Genomic DNA, 22,869 nt, shown 5'->3' on the forward strand with positions numbered 1-22,869 from the left:
AACTAACTTGTTAACTATCAGTTAGTAAACTTACCAGTAGATGTTATCATTATTACCCCCCTTTCAGCTTTTTCTTTTGCTTCATGTGAAACGATGTAGGGAGAAGCAGTGAAGGCAAACAACATCCTTTTCGCCTTGGGCAATAATTATGCTTACTGGTGTCTCCGTAGAGTCCAATCCGGACGAGAGAATCTGGAGGAGTTCGTTGATAGGTTCCAGAGTTTTTCTTGACAGCGGACCCCAGCGGTCGCAGCCGCCACACGATCACACGGGCACTGTTCCACGCTCGGAGCAACGGCGGAAGCGGCTGATGGTTGGTGAGAGCGTCTGTTTCTCAAATTTCCAGTGGTAGGATAGTATGGATTGAATGGATTATCCCAGTTTTTAGAGTTATTCTTGTTCAGCTCTCTGTGTGCCGATAATGACATGACCAGAGACTGTGCACTGAGAGTCCTCCGTAATGAGATAGCTACAACGCACGTCATTAGTGCTGAGAGAAAAGAGAGGCAGGGAATTTAGTCCCTTTTTGGCGCGCGGAGTAACATGGGCAAATATGATCATGGATGATGTTATTGTTCCTGGCATTTTTTAATAGGGTCGTGGAGAGAATAGATGGATGGTGAGATAGTTGACTAGGTACGGATAACTAGATACCGGGATCCATCGCAAGGGTCAAGGGAAAAATGTTGGCGATCCTTTTTCCTGTTCTTCACCCAATTGACGCTCCCTCCTTTGGAACACTCCCAGGCAGCCGTATATTTTAAACACAGAGAAAGATGAACAATGACTCTTGTTCTTCAACTCAGGCCCTCTCCCAGAATGTGCCCTCTACTATGGTTTTCCCTGCTTACCATTGGACTGACTAGGAAGAGAGCTGGCGTATGAAACCATCGCCGCCCTTCGCCGTTTCCAAAGCCACTACCATATGGGCGGTGTTAGGGCGCTGCTTTGAAATTAGTTTTCTCTTCTCTTCAATAGATAATCACTAAGTTAGTTCAGTTAGTTAGCTAGTTAACTGATTATCGATGGTGATGGAATTGTTAAGAATTAGTCAACGGGCAAAATGCGGGTTTTGAGTCATTATTTGGTTTTGGTTCTTGAGGTTTCATTCGATCATCCATCAGGAGGAGGGATTGTCAAGCTAGTAATTACCAAGGCAGGACAGGACATATATGGACATTCTCGAGGACTTTCCATGCAAGTATCCAGTATCCAGTATCCAAGCATAGATGCCGCAGAGCGAAGGGAAGCTGTGAGTAAATAACCTGATCAGTCATGACATTCCATGGGATGGATCCAGGCACATGATTTTCATCTTCTTTTTTCCTTCGAATCGCTGTCAGAATAATCCCGCCTCGATGATTCCCCATGCCTTTCGGAGGTATATTTTGTTAAAGACTTCTTTTTGGATACTTGGAATTTTCCCCATCAATCTCCGAATTGACTTGTGTGGGTGGTGGAGGGGCAGACGACTAACTCATAAGAATAGCCCTGACAATGTTCTGTCCAGTACGGAGTCTTTTTTTAAGTTAGGATAGCAGTTGGAACTGTACCTAGCGAGTTGAGTAATACGGATACGAAACCGTCTCTCACAGCGGCTGGGGGGGGCACTTTGGTATTCCCTGCCTCATAATACGGTCTCTGTATGGGCTGTATGGGTTGATGTGATGTTGCGTATCATCGAGCAGCTGGATGGGGTGGGCTGTGGCTCCCCTGCCCCCAGGGATCAGAAGGGTTGACAAAGGGCCAGCGAGTAACATAGCAGCCGTCGGGTGGGAAGTCAAGGCCCACGCACTCGGCCTGTCTTAACCCCACGCAGCTGGGAGGAACCGCCCTCAGGCCGCCACCCAGAAACCCACCAGTTAATTGGCGTAACATTACGTCCTTCGCTTGTGGAATTGGGGTACTTGAACATTCCGTACATTTCGTTCATACCGTACATAACCGTACACACCAACATTTTCCTGCCTTTTCGACCTGTTCGGGAGCCCCTCGAGCAAAAAAATAAAAAAAAACCACGTCCCTCACCCATCCTATTAAATACACTACCCTGCCCTTTTTTTTTTATATTTTTATTATTTTTATTTTTATTTTTATTTTTATTTTTTTTTTTTGGTCTCAACCTCTTCTGTTCTCTTCTTTTTCTCCTTTTTCTTTCTTCTTCGCTTCAACTGCACACGAAACAGTCTCCATCATCTCGACCAGCTCGACCAGCTCGACCATTTCTACTATTTCTATACCCCATCGCTTGCTCTCAGAGAACAGTCTTGACTGACAGTCGTCGTTGCGCACTGTTGTCCTGATCTCTCCGGCCTGTCCAAATCCCAAAAAGTCCCTGCGGCCGTCGTTCGCCTCTTTAACTTCACTTGGGTCGGCCCATTGTTTTTGGACCCGCTCTCTCCCTCTCTCTCCAGCAGATCCATCCTCGATCCGTCTCTCTGTTCTCTCGACCGGGAGTCGTTGCCAGAGCTCAAATGCACGCCGGGCAAGATCAGTCAAATCTCCTTTTGTTGCCTCCTCTATATTCATCGCCGAGGTGACGGGCTATCATACATCTCCCCTTAACTCTTTGCCGTCTTTTCCTTCCGGTTTGCAAGCGATATCCTGTACAAATACACTTGTCGGTTTTTGTTTTTCTTGTTTTCGCTTCCTGCTTGTTGTTTGCTGTTTGTTGGTTGTTGGTTTTTACTTGACCATTTATATAAGAAAAGGGAGATAATTTTTTATCAGCATTTATTTAAACAATATATCCGGCGTGGTTGGTTTTATTTTATTTATTTTGGTTTTTTTTATGTTTGCGGTGTCTCTATGCCCTCTCATCGACAATGTATCAATATCCAGCTCCACCAGCTGGATGTTCTTTTTACGATTACGCTACCGCTATCCCTGCCCATTACGCCTACTATCCCCCCAATTTCGGATCACCACATGTCTCTCGTCCGAAACGACAGGCTCATTGGGCCAGCTACTCCGCTGCAAAGGACTCCTCGGGTGGCTGGCATTCCATGCCACCAGGTTACGCAAGCTACTATGATGCGGTGCACAGCTATTCCTCGCCTCCGCACAAGCACGAAAAAGTAAGTGCTTTTTACGGCGAAAGCCACTACAAGGCTGCCGGAGGGAGAGCGCCTCGCCGCCCTTCCATGCCATCAGCATCTGGAGATCCCTTCTATTCTTATCACCAGCCCGCCTCGCCTCTCCGATCGCAGAAACGACCCTTCTTCAACGATGTGGTTGACAATGCTTTCGATACGCTGCCGCGCTCTGCCCCCCATGTGCGTCCCAGGTACAGCCGTGCATCGGCTTGGACTGGTGGTCGTCGTTGTTTCGATGACGGCGCCGGGACGTCCGCCAGGCAGAGCGTCGGGCAATATCAATTTTATCGTAAGCAAAAGCCAACCACTGATCAGTCTTTCTACTACAACCAGGTTCCCGTCTATGATGAGACAGACTCTGCCATGCGCTCTCGAGCCCGTCGCGCCTCAACATCTACCCGCACCCCACAGAAACCTAAACCCACCTCCAGCGTGCCCAAACACCCCAAAGCTACCGAGGCTGACGCTATTCGAAATGGTATCCCGGATGGATATTCAATAAAAAACTGGGATCCCTCCGAAGAACCCGTTCTTCTTCTCGGTAGTGTTTTCGACGCCAATTCTCTCGGTAAATGGATATACGACTGGACCGTCTTTCATCATGGCGCCTCTGCACCCATGGCCGATGTCGCTGGCGATCTGTGGCTTCTCCTCATCAAGTTGGCTGGTAAAGTGAAACGGGCGCGGGAATGTGGGCCGCGCATTCGCAACGCTGAGGCACGCGAGATGGTTGAGGATTTTCTTGATGGAGGCGAGCGATTGTGGGATCGGTTCGAAAAGCTGCTTAAGGCGTGCGAGCATTTTATGTGGAAGGCTGCGAAGCGGGAAACCGGCAGATGTGGGCCGGTTATGATGGGCCGCAATGCCGGCTGTGAATTTGTCGATTCGATCTTTGGCCGTGATCGGGAGTTGGAGAATACGGAGAGATTGATGAATAGTATTCGTCTGTGGGATATGAGGTTCGATGCCAATTGTGATGAGATTTTGCGCAGAATGGCTGTCGGCTAGGAACTTTGGTCTTTTTGCCCTTCTTTTCTTTTCTCTTTTTTATTATGGTTGGATATATTTTGTGTTTTTGACCGTTATAGAATTTTGGAAGTGGATAAATTATGGTTGGGAGTAGGACGATTTGAACGGTGTCGGGTGAAAAGGTGATATATTGCTCACTGTGACGGGTGTGCACCCCCAATGCTATATCGAAGGTATTGGGTGATGCTTCCGTGTCCCAAACCAATCTTCACAACCGACCGGAGACCCAAAGATTGGGAAAACAGCACCCTCCACATTCAGCTTTCTTCAAGGGATCGACTACAACCCTTTGAAGGAGAGGTTGCCTTCGCCTACCTTCTTTCGCCTCGCACTTACTCCTCATTCTCATCCATCTTCTTACCCCGCCCACTGTGGTACCAAAGATTCTGTGATATGAACTTCCCTTCCTTCAATCTTATCTTATACATCCTCGCCTCGCTGGCAAAAAATTTCCCCATCTTGTTTCCTCTTTTACTTCTTTCATAACAAAAGAACCCCACAAACCTACCTGGTCCGTTCCCTCGAGGTCCTGCTCTTGTTTCTCGCTCCATTTGCCCTGGTGCCTGGGATCTATCTTCATTCATTGCATATTGTTGTTGTCATTGAAGTCGTTAGGTTATCCGTTTTCGACCACTGATTCCCGGTTTTTTTTTTAAGTGGGTATGGTGTCGTTGGTTGATTTTTCTTTGACTCCGTTTCGCTTTTACTTTGGTCTCCCGTTGGCATTGCCGTTGTTGGCGGTTATATTTTTTCCGGCAATCTCCTGGGTTTGGATCGGGCTGGATGTTTTATTGTTTGTTCCTGGGCTATGGTGGGTGGCTGTCTCATACATCGATACCTCTGCCCCGTGAACGCTCTCGAGTCATAGCAGCACTCGCGTTCTTGTTCATGTTTATCTGCTCTATGTGGATTGGGATTTTTGTCATTTTGTTTCTCCTTCTTTTCTTTTTTTCTTTAGGAATCCTTTTCATAATTTGGTTGTTGTTATCTTTCCTTTGATGATACCACTGCTGTTTGTTATTTGCCTTATTTGCCTTATTAATTCGTTTTTGTACCTATTTTTATACTATTACATTTTGTCTATTCTTTATTCTATACATGTGGAACCTTGCCTATCCATCTCCCTGCTTATATTTATCGTCTATATGTCCTTCATTGGTATATATACATACTCACCTCATAAATATTTAGCTTTGACCTCTTATTTGAACGCCATCCCTTCGCACCTTAGTCCCTACATGCCGTACATAAACAATATTAACCACATTGTGTACTTCCCCATCGTTTTGGCCCATAAATAAATAAAATACAGCAACCAAACGCCTCTATCATATAAATCAAGACCAATCCACCCCCTTCCTTAGACACGTCCGTCAAATTATACCCCGCAGACCCTCCCCTCCTCAATCCCACTGTCACATATGCATCACATATGCAATGCAGAATTGTTGCCGTGTGATCCCCTCATAGTCCCTTGCTCCATCCACTTAGACTCCCCTGTTTACCGCGGATGTAGCTTAAGGTTCGGTGGCGGACCGGACTACCGAGTTAATTTTTTTACCTTGAATCCCCGTCGCGCTACTGGTGACCAATCAACAAAAACTCAAACTGTTTAGCCGCCCAAGTTTCATCTACTTGGAAAGTTTAACTGCTAATACTGGAATAGTTGCGTGAAGTGGAATGTATAAATGCTTTTAGATATAATACTCTGCTGAGTTTGCTCTAGCTTGGTATGATATGCATTGAGCTGCTGTCTATTTCCTCTTCTCTTCTCTTCTTTTCATTTCTTTCCATTTTCTGTATACCCACCAACGTCCTCAGTCGATGTCCTTGAAGTTAACGCCCAACTTGGCGTCCTAAGACGTCTCGACGTCCGAAGTTGCGTGGTTCGCTTCTATGTTTTGTGGGCTCGAAGGCTATTGTTCACATCAAGATAGGCATATTCGTGAAAACAACTTTCCCGTTCCAAATACCTCCATAACCTGTAACTCTTAGTGGCCGGTCTTTCAACCCAATGCAGTAGGTTAATAATCGCCCCAATTCGCCGCAGAGATTACAAGTGTAATGGATTCTGCCCATCGAGGGGCACATATATCTCTTCTATGCTTATGAGTAAACGTATTGCTCGTCCACACATTTGGTATTGATAATGCGAACTGGGCATACTAATCTTCATGGAACAGAAGTAAACCTGTTGACAATAACTATTCCAGGAGGATACAGAGTCCAGAGAATACTGTCAACGATATTCGTAATGGCTGTCGTTACCGCGTCGGAGCGGCTAATTGACGACCTATAATGGTAAAGCTTCAAATGCAACAATGTATGTCACATCTACGCATTCAGGTGACGGGATCCGCCGCGGTGTGCGGCTGATTACTGTTCCTGTCCTCTTGTTTCCAGAAGAACCAAATGGCAGAGATGACAAGTTTTGATGCCGCGGCCACCCACAACGCGGTCGAGACTCGACCCGTGCTTGTAAACAGCCAGCCGCCAATAGTCGCACCTCCAATGACACCGATAATAGCAGTAACGCGCCTGTTACGCATCGTGTTTCTGCCTAATGGTCGAAAAATGCCGGGATCGACAACCAGGTCATAATATAGGCTTGTCAACACGGTTGTTGGAAGCTCGGGGAACTCGAGGAGACGACTTGCCGCCATTTGACCGGCACATTGGAAAGCGACTAGTGACAACGGTATGAGTTTTAGCAGAGTGTGCACACCCTTTTCCTTGTTAGAGTCTTCAATAACACCCAATTGGAGAATGGATGCGGCTGTAATGAGAATGAGGCATTGGGAACCGAAATTGCCGACCAAGGCACTCCTGCTTTGAGGTCGGAAATATCTAGTCTTTGAGTAGGCTGAACTCCCAGCGAGAAAAGACAGAATCGAAACAAGGGACTTGAGCCAATCGTACGTTGTTTGCTCGAGGGTATTGGATGTCCCCAGTCCGAGAAAAATGGTATTACCTGACATCGGTAGTATCAGCAAATGATGCTGTTTGCATAACATGCAGATCTATGCAGGCGGGTAGATATTCTCAAACACACCCGTTTGCATGCTAACAAAACATCCCCAGGCTCTGTAGGCAGTGCTGTCGCAGAGACCCGACAAAAAGTAACAGAAGAGGAATATTAGATCTGCATGTTTCGTTTTGACGTCTTCAGATAGGTGGCGTACGATCCACGGTATTTTGTCTGTAGGACTAGGTAGCTGTGGTGAATGTGCTTCTAGATCCCTATAATAATCACCATTTTCATTATGTACAGACAGCTCCGCTTCTGGGAGGGGATGGGATGCCATAAGGGCTTATATGATTAAATTCCACAGCCCTATTGTTCTGAGCATTTCAGGGGCCAGCCAGCGGTTAGTTCAAGATTCACCCTAAGGGGAAAATGGAACTGGTCAAGTATTTTTTCCGTTCTCTAACAGAGACCTTGGAAAGAGAAATTGGCTCCCGGTGTTAATTGAAAAGTTGGGTAATCGGAAGTGAGAGCATGATTGAGCACTCTTCATCTTCGCACTGCGATATTCAAGAGGTATCTGGGGCAAGGAAGGTGGGCTTAGTCATCAAGGGGATAGAATGCCAGAAATGTTGGGGGGCACAGAGCAGGCGCTCCACCGCACATGATTAGTGTGTATAGGTAGTTCCAGGTAGCCTTTCATCCCCTAAAAGAGATTGAACCATCGTGTCACCGGTTATAGCCTAGATAGCATGTCTTGATGAAAAACACTAGTTAGCCAGATTTCATTGTGTATTGATAGAAAAATTGAATGAGTTTGACATCGATTCTCAAAAAAACTCTTGTTATGCATTATTGATGAATTACCCTGAAATACTCTTTGCAGTGAAAGGTGATTATAGTTTTAAAGAAATCAATTTTTAATTAAATAAGTAGATTGTTTTTTACTTTATATTTTAAATAAAAGAGAAGTTTACATTTTATTTGAAGACTCAAGATTCGTTCTTCTAAGTATATAAAGAAGTATAATTATAATCTAATTAAGTTTAACTTAGAAAATAGAAAATATATTAAATACACATTAACTAATTAGTTATAATAAAGAAAGATTACAGAGTGTCAGTTCAAGCTAAAATATAAATAAACAAACTGTAGATAATGAATTAAATAAAGAGAATTTAATTTATATATTTTTCTCTATATTTACTAATATTAATAAAATAATAATTATTGTAATATGTTATTTTCTTTAATTTTATTTTTTTTAATTTTATAAAGATAATAATTATATTTTATAATTTATATATTTTAATAATATTTTTTTATTTTTTTATTTAATTTATAAAATAATATATTTATTATTTATAAAAATATTAAATAATAAAAAATTTATTTAATTAGTAAATTTTATAATTTAATTTTTATTTATTTAAATTTTTATATATATTATATAGATATAATTAATTATAGTATTTTATATTATTTTATAATAAAAAATAATAATTAAAATAAAAAATTAAAAGTATTAAAATAAAATTTTAAAATAAATAATTATTATAATTATAAAATTTTATTAAAATATCTTTTTAATATTATTATTTTTTTAATAATAGTTTTATTTTTTTTATTTTTATATAATATAATTATATAGTTAATTATTATAAAAAATTATAAAAATTATATTATTAATTATATTTAAAAAAATATATTTATTTTTTTAATTAAATAAAATAATATTTTTATATTTTATAAATTAAAAAGTTTAATAAAAATTTTATATAAATAATTAATTGATTTATTAATCAAAAAAATAGTAATTTATTTTTAATATATTAGAGTTATTAAAATATATATATATTTAACTAGTTAAATCTACTCATTATTTATTTTTTTATATAATTAACTCAATATAATATAACTATTAGTATTTTATTTTAAGGTTTTTTTATTATAAATATAATAATATTTAAATATTTTATTAATTTTTTTAAGCTTTTATATAAAGATAATTAAGATTAATAAAATTTTATAAATAATATATTTTAATTAAATTATAAAATAAATAACTATTTAATTATATATAATTATAATATAAAAATAATTTAACTACTTTTTTATTAAAAAGATAATTGAACTATTTTATAAATATATATTAATTATATATTTAAAAATAATTTAATTAATTTTTTTAAATTTAAATTTTTTAATTTATATAATTTAATTATTAAATATATATAAAATATTTAATTTGATAATTATAAAAGATTATATTTTTAATTTTTATTTATTTTAAAATTTTAATTTTTTCTCTTTAATTGATTTTCTATATTTTTATTTTTTTACTTTGAGTTTTTATATAGTATTTTGTCGAGGATTAAACTCTAAGAACTAGAGACTAGTTCTCCTATATAACAAGGACAAATTGTTTGAAAAAGGGAAGAAAAGAATGAGATGAGAACATGAGCTTAAGCAAGCTCATATAGCATGATCATGTGTGCATATGCAAACAATGACTAGGCTGAGTCAGTCAGTCAGAGTGAATCTAGAGGTTTAGTCTCTTATAATACTCTTCTTCTCTCTCTTGTTGCAGATCTTTATAACTATTTAAAGCTCTCTTTACATATAATTTTGCTTGCTTAGAGGCCTCTCAAGTGGTCAAGGTCTTCACTTCTTGTAGAAGACTCATGTTATTTCATATAGACTCAGCTCAATCTACTCATTTAACAAGATATTGTTTTTTTCTCTGATAGATTTGTTCATCTTAAATTTTTTCAATCTCAAACTTAGATTCTTCTAAGATCTTTATAGTGAGTGACTATTAGTCAGTTTGTCTCTGACTAGACAAAAAATCTATTGCTGCTGCATGTAGAAGCTTTACATTAAAGATATTGTGAATGTCAGATGAGACATTCAGTCAGTAAGCATGAGATTCTATCTTTTCTAGCACAGTATATTGATTGTATTTCACATTCAGCTTCTTGCACAGATGATTAGTTCTTATATTCTCTAAGCTCAATCAGACCTTATCTCTGGGTTGAAAGCTTGGAGCTGGGCGTAAAGGGTTAAGCTCTAAGAACTAGAGGCTAGTCCTTCTATATAACAAGGACAAATTGCTTGAGAAAGAGAAGAAAAGAATGAGATGAGAACTCAAGCTTAAGCAAGCTCATATAGCATGATCACATGCACATGTGCAAATGATGACTAGGCTGAGTCAGCCAGTCAGAGCAAATCTAGAGGTTCAATCCCTTATAATATCCTCCTTCTCCCTCTTTGTTGCAAGTCTTTATGACTATTTAAAGCTCTCTTTACATCTAATTTTGCCTGCTGAGAGGCCTCTCAAGTGATCAAGATCTTCACTTCTTGTAGGAGACTCACATCATTCCATGTAGACTTAGCCCAATCTACTCATTTAATAAGATATTGCTTTTTTCTTCAGCAGGTTCATTCACTCTGAATTTCCTCAATCTCAAACTCAGGTCCTTTCAGAGTCTCTATAGCAGGTGGCTGCCAGTCACTTTGCCTCTGACTAGGCAGGGAATCTGTCACTACAGCATGTAGAAGCTTTACATTAAAGATATTGTGAATACTGAGTGAGACATTCAGTCAGTAAGTATGAAATTCTATCTTTTCTAGCACAGTATATTGATTGTATTTCATGTTCAGCTTCTTGCACAGGTGATTAGTTCTCATGTTCTCTAAGCTCAATCAGACCTTATCTTCAGGTTGAAAGCTTGAAGCTGAGTCTCTTTGTCTATTCACATATTTCTCTTGAGATTGCTGAGCATTCATCATTTTTACTTGAGCTCACTTCAACACTTCATAAGTCTTCCTCATATAATCATTTGCAAACTCAATAGGATTACATGATGTTTCAATGAGGAGTGCATTAACTATATCAATGAAGAAGATGTGAAAAAGATGTGTTAAAAAGAATGTGCTCATGTCTGTTGAGACAACATCTCTATTATTGATGATCAGCTCTGCTAGAGGAAGTCATTCACACTAGTCATTCTGTTGAAAGCTAATGTACTTGTGTAGATAGATTTTCAGAGTCTAATTCATTTACTCTGTAGCTTTATCAGTCTCTGGGTGATAGACTGTGAAGAGTCATCTCTTAATGTCTAATTTCTCACACATCTGAGTTCAAAACATGCTTGTGAAAGCTGACCCTTGATCTGACACTATCACCTTAGAGATGTCATATTGAGAGATGATGTTGTGAAGGAACACTCTAGTCACTGTCTTCATATCAGTTTTCTTAACTGCTTTTAATATAATCTTCTTGATCAGTCTGTTTGTTATAATCATGATGTTCATGTATTCTTTAGAACTTGATAAGTTCATAATAAAGTCCATAGAAAGCTCCTGCCACATGCATTCAGAAATAAGAAGAGGCTTAAGTAGTCCCTGACATTGATCTCTTCATGTGATGTTTGATCTGCAAAGATGACAGTTTCTGATCATTCTTCTCACATTGGTGGCATAGCCTAGCCAGTAGAACTCATGTCTTAGAACTCCTGCTGTTTGCTCTCACCTGGGATGACTAGTAAGAGATGAGTCATGAGCCTCATGCACTAACCTGGTTCAAAGAGGTTTGAAGTCTGGTACTCACTTACAATCTTGAAAGAGAAGCTTCTCATTCTCATTTAAAGAGCACTCAGAGACAGAGATCTTAATGCTGAGTTCAGAAGAAAATCTGAATCTTTTCTTATGAAGAATTTACTTCAGATGCTGCAGAATTTTGTCATTTTTGCAGGTATCATTTCACTGAGCTTGAAGAGACATCTCAGATTTCACACTGGCAGTGATCACTATTGATTCCATTTCAGATGTCAGTACATTAAACTTAAGTAGTTAAGCTTGTCTCTGCTTGATTCTCTCATCATCAGCACTCTGTGACATGTTCTGCTCTCTTCATGATAGAGTGTCTGGTTCAGCATTCAACTTCTCTGACTGGTAATCAATTCTGAAGTTGAATCAATAGAGAATATCCATTCAATGTAGCTGTCTTTCATTTAGTCTGCATGTAGTCATGAAGTATTCTAGATTTTTATGATCTGTGAGGATCTTGAATTTCTTTACACTTTGTAGCTCAGTGTTCCATTTCTTTAAATACTCAATTATCACTAATAACTTCTTATCATGAATCTCATAGTTGCATTCCACAGGTGAATGCTTGTGAGAGAAGAAGGCACATGAGTGTAGAATGCTCTGCTCATCATATTGTAGCAGCACTTCTCTTGAGATGTAATCTGAGAAGTTCATTTCCAATATAGTCTCACAGTCAGGGTCAAATTGAAGCAGGATTGAAGCAGAGATAAATATTGATTTTAGACACTTAAAAGCTTTCTCAGTCTTGCTCATCCACAAAAAAGGAACATTCTTGCATGTAAGAATCATCAGTGAAGTCACAATCTTTGAGAAATCTCTGATAAATCATCTATAGAAATTGGCAAAGTCTAAAAATCCTCATACACCTTTAAGAGTAGTAGATGTTGCCCATTTCAAAACAGCTTTAATCTTCTCTGAATTCACTCATATACCCTTGCTCACTTCAATGATGAATTCAAGATATTTTGTACTGTTCATCTCAAACTCACTCTTTCTGATGTCTGCCTGTAGGCCTGCTTTCTGTAGATGCATAAGCATCTTTTGTACATGCTTGTGATACTCCTGTAAGCTTCTTGAGGAAAATATCAAGATGTTATCTAAATAGACTGAGCAGAAGTCATCCAGATATCCATATAATACTCAGTTGATATATTTTTGAAATGTGCTCATAGCATTGGCCAAATCAAAGAGTGTAATCAGTCACTTAAATAGCCTGTATCTGGTTCTAAAGACTATCATCCACTCATCATCTTCTATGATTCAAATCTTGTAAAAAGCTGCAATAATGTCCAGCTTAGTGAATCATTTAGCCTGTTCAATTCAGTGTAGAGTCTCACTGATTAATGATAGAGAATATCAATCCTTTTGAGTGATTTTGTTAAGAGCTTGATAGTCTACACAAAATCTTAGCTCATCCCCAGGCTTCTTTGTGAATAGTACAGGGGCGGCTGTAGAGAAGTTGCTCACTCTAATAAAACCCTTATCTAGATAATCTGTAAGAGTCTTTCACAAAGTCAGTAGTTCCTTTTAAGACATATTATATAATGAGCCTCAAGGGGGTTGTTCTGTGCTATCATCAGCCTTTTTAATCAGCTCAATCTCATGATCTCTACCTCAGTCATGAAGTGAGGGTAGAGTGTCAGTGGCTTTCTTATCAAATATGTTCAAAAACTCATGATAATGTTCAAGCAGCTTTTCTCTAGGATCAATCTTTGATTTCACTTCTAGAGTCTTTTGAATATCAGTCAAACTGACAGTGAAGATCTTGATGTTTCACTTCTCTTGAGTGCTTGCAAGTCTAGAGAAGCTTACAGCAGAGATGGGAATCACATCAGCTTTTGCATTTGAACTAGACTCTATCTCTATGCCACTCTCTTCAAATCTTATAATTCTTTGATGAAGGATCATAGTCACCTTTTGCTAGGCCAGCCAGGGGTCACCTAGATACATATCATGATCATGTAACTCATTCACCACATAGAGAAAGGCCTGTTCAGTTATATGACTGCCTATATCAATTCAAATACCAGTCACTATGCTCATGGAGAGTCTCATCAAGTCTTCAAAACTAGTCATTTTAACAGAGGGAATTTCAATGCACAGGAGCTTATGCTTATTAATATAGGATTGAGAAATAAGACTATAGACATTACATTCATTGTCTATCATTGCTCTAGTTGAAAAGGCATTATCTACTAGAGCATCAACAGTGAAGGGTTTGAACATTATCTTAGATTTAAATCTTCTTCATTGCTTTCTCATAAGCTTCTTATTTCACTCCTTCCAGTGTCTTTTGGTTGAAGCTACTCTTTTCTCAAATCCTCACTCATATCTACATTGTTGTCATTCAGTACTGGCTTGAGAATCACCTTAGTTATCATGGAGGTGACAGGGTGTCTGAGAGGTTTGAACAGACAGCTCTTAATTATATGATCTTCAGCTTCACATCTCAGGCACAGGCCTTGCTCTCTTCATTGATTAACCTCTGTCTGATTTATCAATTTGATGTGACAGGCACTTGAGATCACAGCACTAGTAGAGAGATTCATCAGATCATCAGTGGAAGTTTGAGACTGATTTCATTGATCAAGAACAGCATGATGAAGTAGAGAGTGTGAATTAGATGTTATATGATCTGAAGAAGATCTGTTCTCATGATGTTTAGATCACTATCTTAAAGTCTTAAGCTCAGAGAGTTGATGATCAACTAATCTAAGCTCTCTGCAGTAATTCTCATAGAGAGATGATTTCTTTACACTCATCATGTCTTCCCTCAGCTTCATGCTTAGAGCAGATTTCAAATATCTCTTTTTAATGTGATCATCTCATCTGTGATCACCAGCTTCTAGCAATAGCTGATTAAATTTGAGCAGAAAGTCAAAGAGAGCTCTTCTACTCTACTGTAAATTGTTGAGCTTTTGCATAGTCTTTTTCTGTCATGCAGAATCACTAAAGAGCATGTGTGTCTGCTTCAGTAAGCTCTCTATCATGAAGTTGATCTTATTCTTATTATTCTCAACTCAGGGGTAAACTCAAGCTGCTGTCATTTCTTCCAGTCTTGAGTACACATATCAAGCACATTTCTTATTATTACCTAAAGCTTTTCCATCAATCTTAAGTTTTGATTGAAGCTTTAGCTCTCACTGAGAGTAGTGCTTCAGATTAGAATCATTATACTTCTCACAGTCTGATAGCTTGGTCTTTGATCTTCTGACTGCAATAAGTGATTGTGAGTTCAATTGAGAGAGAGTTGATGTTGAGATGTTCAAAGCTTGTTGTAGATTAGCTATTTCAGCTTGCTGAGCTGCTATTAAATTTTTGTTCTCACACTGAATCTGTTTCTGCTGTTGAAGAAAGGTCATCCATTGTTGTTCAAAGCTGCTGGAGGCATCTCTGCTCATTGCTTCATGTTGATTCATTTGTTGTACAAGTCTGTCACTTTATCTCATTCAGCTAGACATTTTCAATGTTGCTTGTTCATTTGTTAGCATGATTGCTAACCCAGTCTATTCATATACCAGTGCTATCACTGAACTTTGTGATGCAGGATTTAAGACTCTCAATAGTCTATCATATATCAGCATGTTTGCTGAGCTTCATGATACAGGATTAAGGCTTCCAGTGGCCTATCAATGAAAGGAGTGAAGCAATTCATAATGTAAAGGGTTAAGCTCTAAGAACTAGAGGCTAGTCCTCCTATATAACAAGGACGAATTGCTTGAGAAAGGGAAGAAAAGAATGAGATGAGAACTCAAGCTTAAGCAAGCTCACGTAGCATGATCACGTGTGCACATGCGAATGATGGCTAGGCTGAGTCAGCCAGCCAGAGCAAATCTAGGGGTTCAACCCCTTATATCAACAGCTTCTATATTTATAGAAGATTTAATAAATTATAAATATCTGCAAATAATTATTATCTTTCTCAATAGTATAAGTCAGAGAAATTCTATAAAAGGCATTAACTTAAAAAATTCAGTTAACACACAATGTCTCTATTTTATGAGGTGATTTTACTTTAGCAGCAGTAAATACTATTAATAAAAATTTGTATCAAACAACGTTGGTAGACATGCTTATACAATCTTCTCCCGTCGCAAATCCGCCAACTTTTCCTTGGAAATACCAAGCTCCTGAAGGATTTCATCCGTATGCTCACCCAGAAGCGGAGGGTTGCTTCGAATTGACGGTTTCGTGCCGCTAAATTTAACTGGAAATCCTGTTTTACATCGATATGATACATTTAGCCTTCAAAGTTTGAAAATTAAATTCGCCCCGGGGGAATACACGTACCTGTGACTTTGAATCTTCCATCAACGGCGGCATCAAATTCGATAGATTGAATCATTTCTCTTGCTTGAGTTTGGGTATGGGTGAACACCTTTTCTAGACTGTTAATTGGCCCATATGGCATTCCACTGCCTTCGAAGATTGTAAGCCACTCATCAGTTGTTTTGGATTTGAACAGTTCACACAGAATGACATTCAGCTCCGCTCGATTGCGCACTCTTGAATCGTTTGTTCGGAACCTGCCATCGTGTGCTAAATGTGGGCTTCCCAGACGATCTGCGAGAATTCCAAATTGTCTATTGTTCGTTGCACCGAGAACAAGGTGGGAGTTTTTAGTTTTAAAAGCTTCGTATGGAACAATGCTTGGATGAGCTGTTCCCCATCGTTGGGCTTCCTGTCCCATATTCAGCCAGTTGCTTGCGACGTTGGTCATCAATGATACCTGGGTTTCAAAAAGGGAGCCTTCAAGTTTTTGGCCTTTTCCAGTTTGATGTCTAGCCTGCAACGCTGCTATTATCGCCCCGTGCATGAACAGTCCGGTACACAGATCTGTCATGCCAATCCCAGGTTTCGTAGGAGGACCGTCAGCTTCACCAGTGACGTGAAGCAGGCCACCTTCTGCAGCAGCGATGATATCATAACCCGCGCGCTGGGAATAGGGTCCAGTGGCACCATACCCTGATTCTGTGTTAAAATCACTGACTGTCCTTCCCTGAGAATTTTACATACCGGAAATGCTGGCATGGATAATGGCCGGGTTTACTTTGGAAATGGTTTCATATCCAATGCCAAGTTTGTCCATCTTTCCCGGTAAAAAGTTCTCCACCCTTTAGAATATCAGCAGATTTTGAGCTTCAGGTGCGACATATGACCTACACCACGTCTGCTCGTTTAACTAAATCAAGAATAATCTCTCGGCCCTTTTCGCTCTTGAGATCTAAGGTGACGGAACGTTTGTTGCGGTTTACACATGCGAAGTAGCATGATATTCCTTCCGTCGACCACTTTTCACCCTCTCCATCTGTTCTCCAGTATCTGGTATCATCCTGATCAATCACCCAATTAGATATCAACGTTTCCGCCCGCACATCTATACGTTTTTTACTCACGCCTTTTCCAGGTTGCTCGACTTTGATTACATCTGCACCATAGTCTGCCAACATCTGGGTGCAGAACGGCCCCTAGGTATATAAAAAATATAACAGCTCAATTAGCCTGGGTATGGTTGAAACATTAGAGACATGACTGGGACCCACAGCTAGGATTCGAGATAGATCCAGTATCTTAAATCCATGCAACGCCCCTAAAAGATAAGATGTTCCTCCGTTATTGGAACTCATCGAGGGATAGGACTTGGGTGTAAAGTATGGGCCATGTCGTTCCCCCAGGACATTTAACCCAGGAGTTGGACGTCGTCTACGGCCAAGTTCGAGCCCCAGACGTCGTGCCAATTGCAAGCAAAATCCTGTGGTCATGTTGGGTGAGATTCAGGGATGAGTGGCACAAGTATGCATATTCTTCTTGCTATAGTTAACCTATGTAATTTTCATGAACTGAGAGGCAAATCTCTATTCAGAGAAAAAGAACGTTCTCAATGTTCGGCAATTTGAGAAGTAAATTTTCGGCAAATCGGCATTCAGTTGATGATGCCGGATTTCCCCTCATTCGGGACCTCACCAAACCGGCCCATGCTAGCCTCTCTTCTTACATCTAAAGAAGTAATTAATGCAAGTGTCTAACCTGGGAAATAGAATCAAGTCACTGTAATTTATTTATTTATTTATTTATTTATTTATTTATTTATTTATTTATTTTTCGCACTTTCTCTCCACAATGAACTTTCTCCTTCTCATCAGACGAAACCTGGTAATGGATCTCTATATGTAGCGTTTATATCCCCTTTACTAATTTCACCAGATATCGACGCGATATGCCCGAAATCCAAAGTTCATGACTTCGTTTTCATGGCCGAGGATAGGGTATAGATCGCTGCATGCCAAAGCTATAGAGTATCTGCAAGCTCACGATCCCGACTGGACTGAGTCACAACGGACAATTCGCGAATCGATAGCCAAAATATGCTCTAAATTCCCCGATGCATACTGGCTCAAAGCCGATGAAGCAAAGAGCTTTCCCCTTGATTTCCAAACCGCGCTGGCCAAAGATGGCTGGCTGGGCATCTGCATGCCCACAGAGTATGGTGGATCCCAATTGGGGATTTCAGAAGCTGCAGTGATGATGCAGACCATATCTGAATCAGGAGCGGGTATGTCTGGCGCGTCATCAGTACATATGAATATTTTTGGTCTGGAACCAGTTGTGAAATTTGGCAATGAGGAACAGAAAGAGAGGTTCCTGATACCTCTCATCCAGGGTCGTGAACGTGCCTGCTTTGGGGTTACGGAGCCTAATACCGGGCTCGACACGTTGAGATTACGGTCAACAGCTACTAGGGAGGGCGATCATTACATCCTCAAAGGGTCAAAAATCTGGACTTCTACCGCCCAGAATGCGGAAAAGATCTTAATCCTCGTCCGAACCACCCCTTTAGACAAGGTTACGAAGCCATCACAGGGCCTATCACTATTTTACACCGACCTCGATAGGTCTCAGGTAGATGTTACGGAAATCCCCAAAATGGGTCGTGCTTCAGTCGATACAAATAGTCTTTTTTTCGAAAACTGGAAAGTCCCCGCTACAGACTTGATTGGTGAGGAAAACAACGGGTTCAAAATGATAATGCATGGCATGAATGCCGAGCGCATCTTGCTTGCTGCAGAGGCACTGGGGCTTGGATTCGCAGCTCTGCGACGAGCGGCGATATATGCAAACGGGAGACAAGTATTTGGTCGGTCAATTGGACAAAACCAAGCCATTCAGCACCCTTTGGCTGATGCTTGGATGCGCCTGGAAGCTTCACGGCTTATGGTCTATCAGGCTGCCAAGATGTACGATGCGGGCTATACATCAGGTGAATACGCAAATGCGGCCAAATACCTAGCCGCAGAAGCGGCATTTAAGGCGTGTGAGAGAGCAGTGATGACCCATGGTGGAATGGGCTATGCGAGGGAGTATCACGTGGAGAGGTACTTGAGGGAATGTTTTATCCCCCGCCTTACTCCTGTTAGTCGGGAGATGATTTGCAATTATATCGGCGAAAGGATTCTTGGCTTGCCGAAGTCATATTGACTTTTGAATAGATGGCTAGTGGTTGACGCCTGAGAATGCACATTGTACATACATTTCGGATTTAGTGGAAGATATCGGAAGGCAATGTACGACTGTAATCATACTTGTGGTGACAAACTTCAAGGTAACTCTAGCTGTACATATGTTGGTGCGGCTGAATTGAGTCCATCCAACCCGTATAGGCCATAATATGTGTGTAAACAAATCCAATAAGTGTTAAAAACGGAGCGTATCGGGCATTTGCTAGAGGACATAAGATAAGACAGATAAGAGCATGGCACTTTTGGGATATTTAGAATCCGACGATCCCCCAGAGGTGGGAACTGTATCGATATATTAGGGTGTAAAACAGGGAAGTTGAGAGATAAATTTGTATCCTTGTGAGTTTCTTTATCTTTTAGAAAGGAGGCCAAGCGCCAGAGGGAAAGATTTCTCAGCGCAATTCGATCAGATTTTGTGAAGCGATATACGCATGTCATGAACCAAGATATCATCCACTTGCCATGAGCTCGCCGGAAATAGGATATCCCGCCAACCACTTGACGGCCACCTATCGGTAGATCTGTTCATCCAAATGTCCTCAAAGCGAACCCTCCACTTCATGTGACCGTTTCGAGAGATAGGCTATCCTCCTTATTATGCAGGGTTCCAAAAGTGAGCAGTTCAATATCCACTTCAGCGGTGGGTGAAAAAGAAGCCTGGCCGAAGATGGAGATGTCCCGCTGACTGGTAACGTTAAAGGTGAGGTTCTTGGCTAGTTTAGCCATATCTTAACCCAGGTCCAAGCCAGCGAAGGATTCAGCTAGAGCTGGAGCGGATTGCAGCCTGATGGAGCAGGTAACTCGTGGTTACAGGAACGGACGGGTAGTTCTCCACGATTTCATGTAAACTATGCGTGGCTGAATAACATGATCTTGAAGTATGCCAATATTACGAAGATGTCTCGTGTTATTACTTGCAAAAACAAAGATATCCTGTTCTGATCAATCAATGAAAGATTATGTTGATTGCTATTGATAACAATTTAACTTATATGAAATTGGTTGAAAGATGTCCAAAGCAGCCCTAGCCCTAAAATTAAAACCGAGCCCTGAATATCAAGACCAAGGATGGACTTCATGAGTACGGCGCCCTAGTAGTTAAAGAAAGTAGTTATTATTATTTGCTCATCACCAATCTATAACATTAGTTGCTGCAGACCAAAAAATGAACCAGTAAAATAATAATAATAATAATAATAATAATAAAAGATATCTAAAAAGCTCAAGGACTCTATTAAAAATCTAAATTATATCTCTCTTTTAGCAGATAAAGAGTTTAATTAAATAGTATATATGAAATAAATTTCTTTTCATCTTTAATTGAAAAATAATTTAAATATTATATTTTCAATTATATGTTATATAATACTTTAATCATGTAGTTTACTTTTATTTTTATTTTAATATATTAGTTTAAATTTATAGTTATTTTTTTATTTTAATATATATTTTATTTTCTTATTATTCTTTTTTTATTTTAAATATTTAATTATTTTATTATTATAAGAAGATAATATTGAAATAAAAAATTAATAATATTATCATATAAATTATTTAATAAAAAGTTAAATAAATATATTTAAATAATTAAAAATATTAATAAATAAAGATTTATATATAATTTTAATGAATTTGATATATTAAAAATAATTTATAAACTTTATAAATAGTAATTTGAATAAAATAATTAACTTTATAAGTTTTTATTAATCTTTATTCTTCATAAATATATTTAAATATTATTTTATCTGATTGAAAAAGTAATAATATTTTTTATAAAGATAATTATTAAAGTAATTATCTTGATATTTATATAATAGTTATATTATTATATATAGAGTAAAATTATTATCTTATATAAAAAAAGAATAATTATTTTATTGTATTATAAAAATAAGATATTTATATTAAAAAATTATTATATATTATTATATTTATTAATTAATATTAAATATATATATTAATAAAATTTAATATTTTAAAATTAAATTTATTAAATAAAATTTTAATTTTATATATATTATAATAAATTTATAATTATTAATAATAATTTTTAAATATATAAAATTATTTTAATTACTTTATATATAATTATAAAGCTTTTTAAATAATATTTTATAATATTTAAAATATTTATTTAATAATTTTATTAATTTTATAAAATAAAATAATAAATTAAATTTTATAATTAAATATTATAAATAATTAAATTAAAAGTTTATAAATATAAAAAATTTAATATAATTATAAAAAATTATATTAAATTATATTAATTTTAAATAAAAATAAAAAAATATATATATAAAAGATCTAATTATAGAAAAATTAATTAGAAAATAAATTTAAAGTTTTATCATTTCATCTACTACACATGTTAAACAACTACTTATTTAATTTTCTATGCTCTCTGTCTCAAGGACTTTATCACTTCATAAGCTTCATTCAAAATGCAGCAAATATATGGTATATTTAAAAATAACAAGAATCAAATAGATGTCCTTGTTAATTCTAATATAATTTAGTTCAATCTAATTTAACATTATTAAGCATAAACTTTTCAGATATTAAAAATCTACTAGAGCTTCAGCAACTTTGATGATCTGCTCAATCAATGATTTTTTTTTAAATCTTTCATTCATAATTAATTGGTTAGTTAACTAGTTATTTGTTTCATTGTTACCATTTGTTCCTCAGGATTAATATGATGTCCAAGCTATTTTCAGTTAGTTAGATCCAAAGTTCAGACCGAAGATGTTCCGCAGAGTGGATGCTGGTGATCAATTCTTAGCTGCTAGCCACTCAGCTATCCATGTTGATTCCTGGTCTGATGATTCCTTGCACTTTGCCAAGCTGTGATCCATTGCAAACATATGAATAGGGAGCAGGGAATCACCAATTTTTGGGTTAGTGAGTCTTCAAAGGGAAGTTCATGCAAATGGAATAACCAACTCACTCTCCCAGGACTTAACTATAGGTAGCTAACTAGTTAACTAATGGGCTCGCTTGTTTTGCTTAGCTAACGCCCCACTCCTGCAAACGCGGACACCCATCAATCCTTCATATCTTCAACAAAGAGCGAGGATGGCTGCAAAAAAATTGTTTCCGACATATATATAATGCCAGACTTCAACCTTAGTCTACCTGGGGCCTAAGGGCCAGGAGACTGGTTGGAGGGATTTCTGGCCTTCTCCAATACTAATTTTGCAGTTAATTTTGTCGACGCCGGTAACTCTCTTTGCCTGCGCTCCTCCATGGATCCCCCAAAGAGGTATTAGTCGGAGGAAAGTTGCCACCTCGGTATAGGTTAGCATTGTGCATATGAAAACGAGTTCTGTTAAAGTTCTCTCGGCAGTTTAATGCAATGAAGAAACAGTTGGCGCTTGTTGGCTTTCGTTGATCTTTTTCTCCATCTTTGTCTTACTTTATCTTTCAGGTTTCCCCTGGCTGTTCAACCACCTCCACCCTTCGCCCTCGTATTATTCTACTCGTCAGTCTAAAAAGGTTTACCCTAGCCTGCTCCTTGAGAGCTCCGCTTCTTATTCTTACCGTTTATCTTCAGCTTAACTCCCAGCTTATCTTACTCCCTCTGGTCCCTCTCACCCGCACTTCTTGAATCGTCTCGGCTGTTTGCTGCACCCGCATTTCGCTAGTT

The 22,869-nt window shown here is 38.4% G+C and overlaps 6 protein-coding genes across 6 annotated transcripts; 2 read left to right on the forward strand and 4 right to left on the reverse strand.

The window, feature by feature from the left end:
• Positions 1 to 1,677: 1,677 nt before the first annotated feature.
• Positions 1,678 to 2,529, reverse strand: PAAG_05206 (hypothetical protein; the record flags this gene model as incomplete). Its single annotated transcript, XM_015845499.1, has 2 exons — positions 1,678 to 1,906; positions 2,180 to 2,529. 2 exons carry the CDS (start codon positions 2,527 to 2,529, stop codon positions 1,678 to 1,680), a joined length of 579 nt encoding a protein of 192 aa, XP_015699725.1.
• A 296-nt stretch (positions 2,530 to 2,825) lies between these two features.
• PAAG_05207 (hypothetical protein) lies at positions 2,826 to 4,103 on the forward strand (the record flags this gene model as incomplete). The annotated part of the gene is made up of 1 exon (XM_002793025.1): positions 2,826 to 4,103. One exon carries the CDS (start codon positions 2,826 to 2,828, stop codon positions 4,101 to 4,103), a length of 1,278 nt encoding a protein of 425 aa, XP_002793071.1.
• Positions 4,104 to 4,456: 353 nt separating this feature from the next.
• PAAG_05208 (hypothetical protein) lies at positions 4,457 to 4,708 on the reverse strand (the record flags this gene model as incomplete). Its single annotated transcript, XM_015845500.1, has 1 exon — positions 4,457 to 4,708. The coding sequence occupies one exon, from the start codon at positions 4,706 to 4,708 to the stop codon at positions 4,457 to 4,459; it is 252 nt and encodes an 83-aa protein (XP_015699726.1).
• A 1,758-nt stretch (positions 4,709 to 6,466) lies between these two features.
• On the reverse strand, positions 6,467 to 7,429 carry PAAG_05209 (hypothetical protein; the record flags this gene model as incomplete). The annotated part of the gene is made up of 2 exons (XM_002793027.1): positions 6,467 to 7,095; positions 7,177 to 7,429. The coding sequence occupies 2 exons, from the start codon at positions 7,427 to 7,429 to the stop codon at positions 6,467 to 6,469; spliced, it is 882 nt and encodes a 293-aa protein (XP_002793073.1).
• An 8,344-nt stretch (positions 7,430 to 15,773) lies between these two features.
• On the reverse strand, positions 15,774 to 17,462 carry PAAG_05210 (formyl-coenzyme A transferase; the record flags this gene model as incomplete). Its single annotated transcript, XM_015845501.1, has 6 exons — positions 15,774 to 15,916; positions 15,991 to 16,665; positions 16,717 to 16,814; positions 16,864 to 17,033; positions 17,097 to 17,168; positions 17,244 to 17,462. The coding sequence occupies 6 exons, from the start codon at positions 17,460 to 17,462 to the stop codon at positions 15,774 to 15,776; spliced, it is 1,377 nt and encodes a 458-aa protein (XP_015699727.1).
• Positions 17,463 to 17,820: 358 nt separating this feature from the next.
• On the forward strand, positions 17,821 to 19,176 carry PAAG_05211 (acyl-CoA dehydrogenase; the record flags this gene model as incomplete). Its single annotated transcript, XM_015845502.1, has 2 exons — positions 17,821 to 17,853; positions 17,905 to 19,176. The coding sequence occupies 2 exons, from the start codon at positions 17,821 to 17,823 to the stop codon at positions 19,174 to 19,176; spliced, it is 1,305 nt and encodes a 434-aa protein (XP_015699728.1).
• Between the last annotated feature and the right edge of the window lie 3,693 nt (positions 19,177 to 22,869).

Source organism: Paracoccidioides lutzii, assembly GCF_000150705.2.
Source record: "Paracoccidioides lutzii Pb01 unplaced genomic scaffold supercont2.13, whole genome shotgun sequence".
Lineage (NCBI taxonomy): Eukaryota > Fungi > Ascomycota > Eurotiomycetes > Onygenales > Ajellomycetaceae > Paracoccidioides > Paracoccidioides lutzii.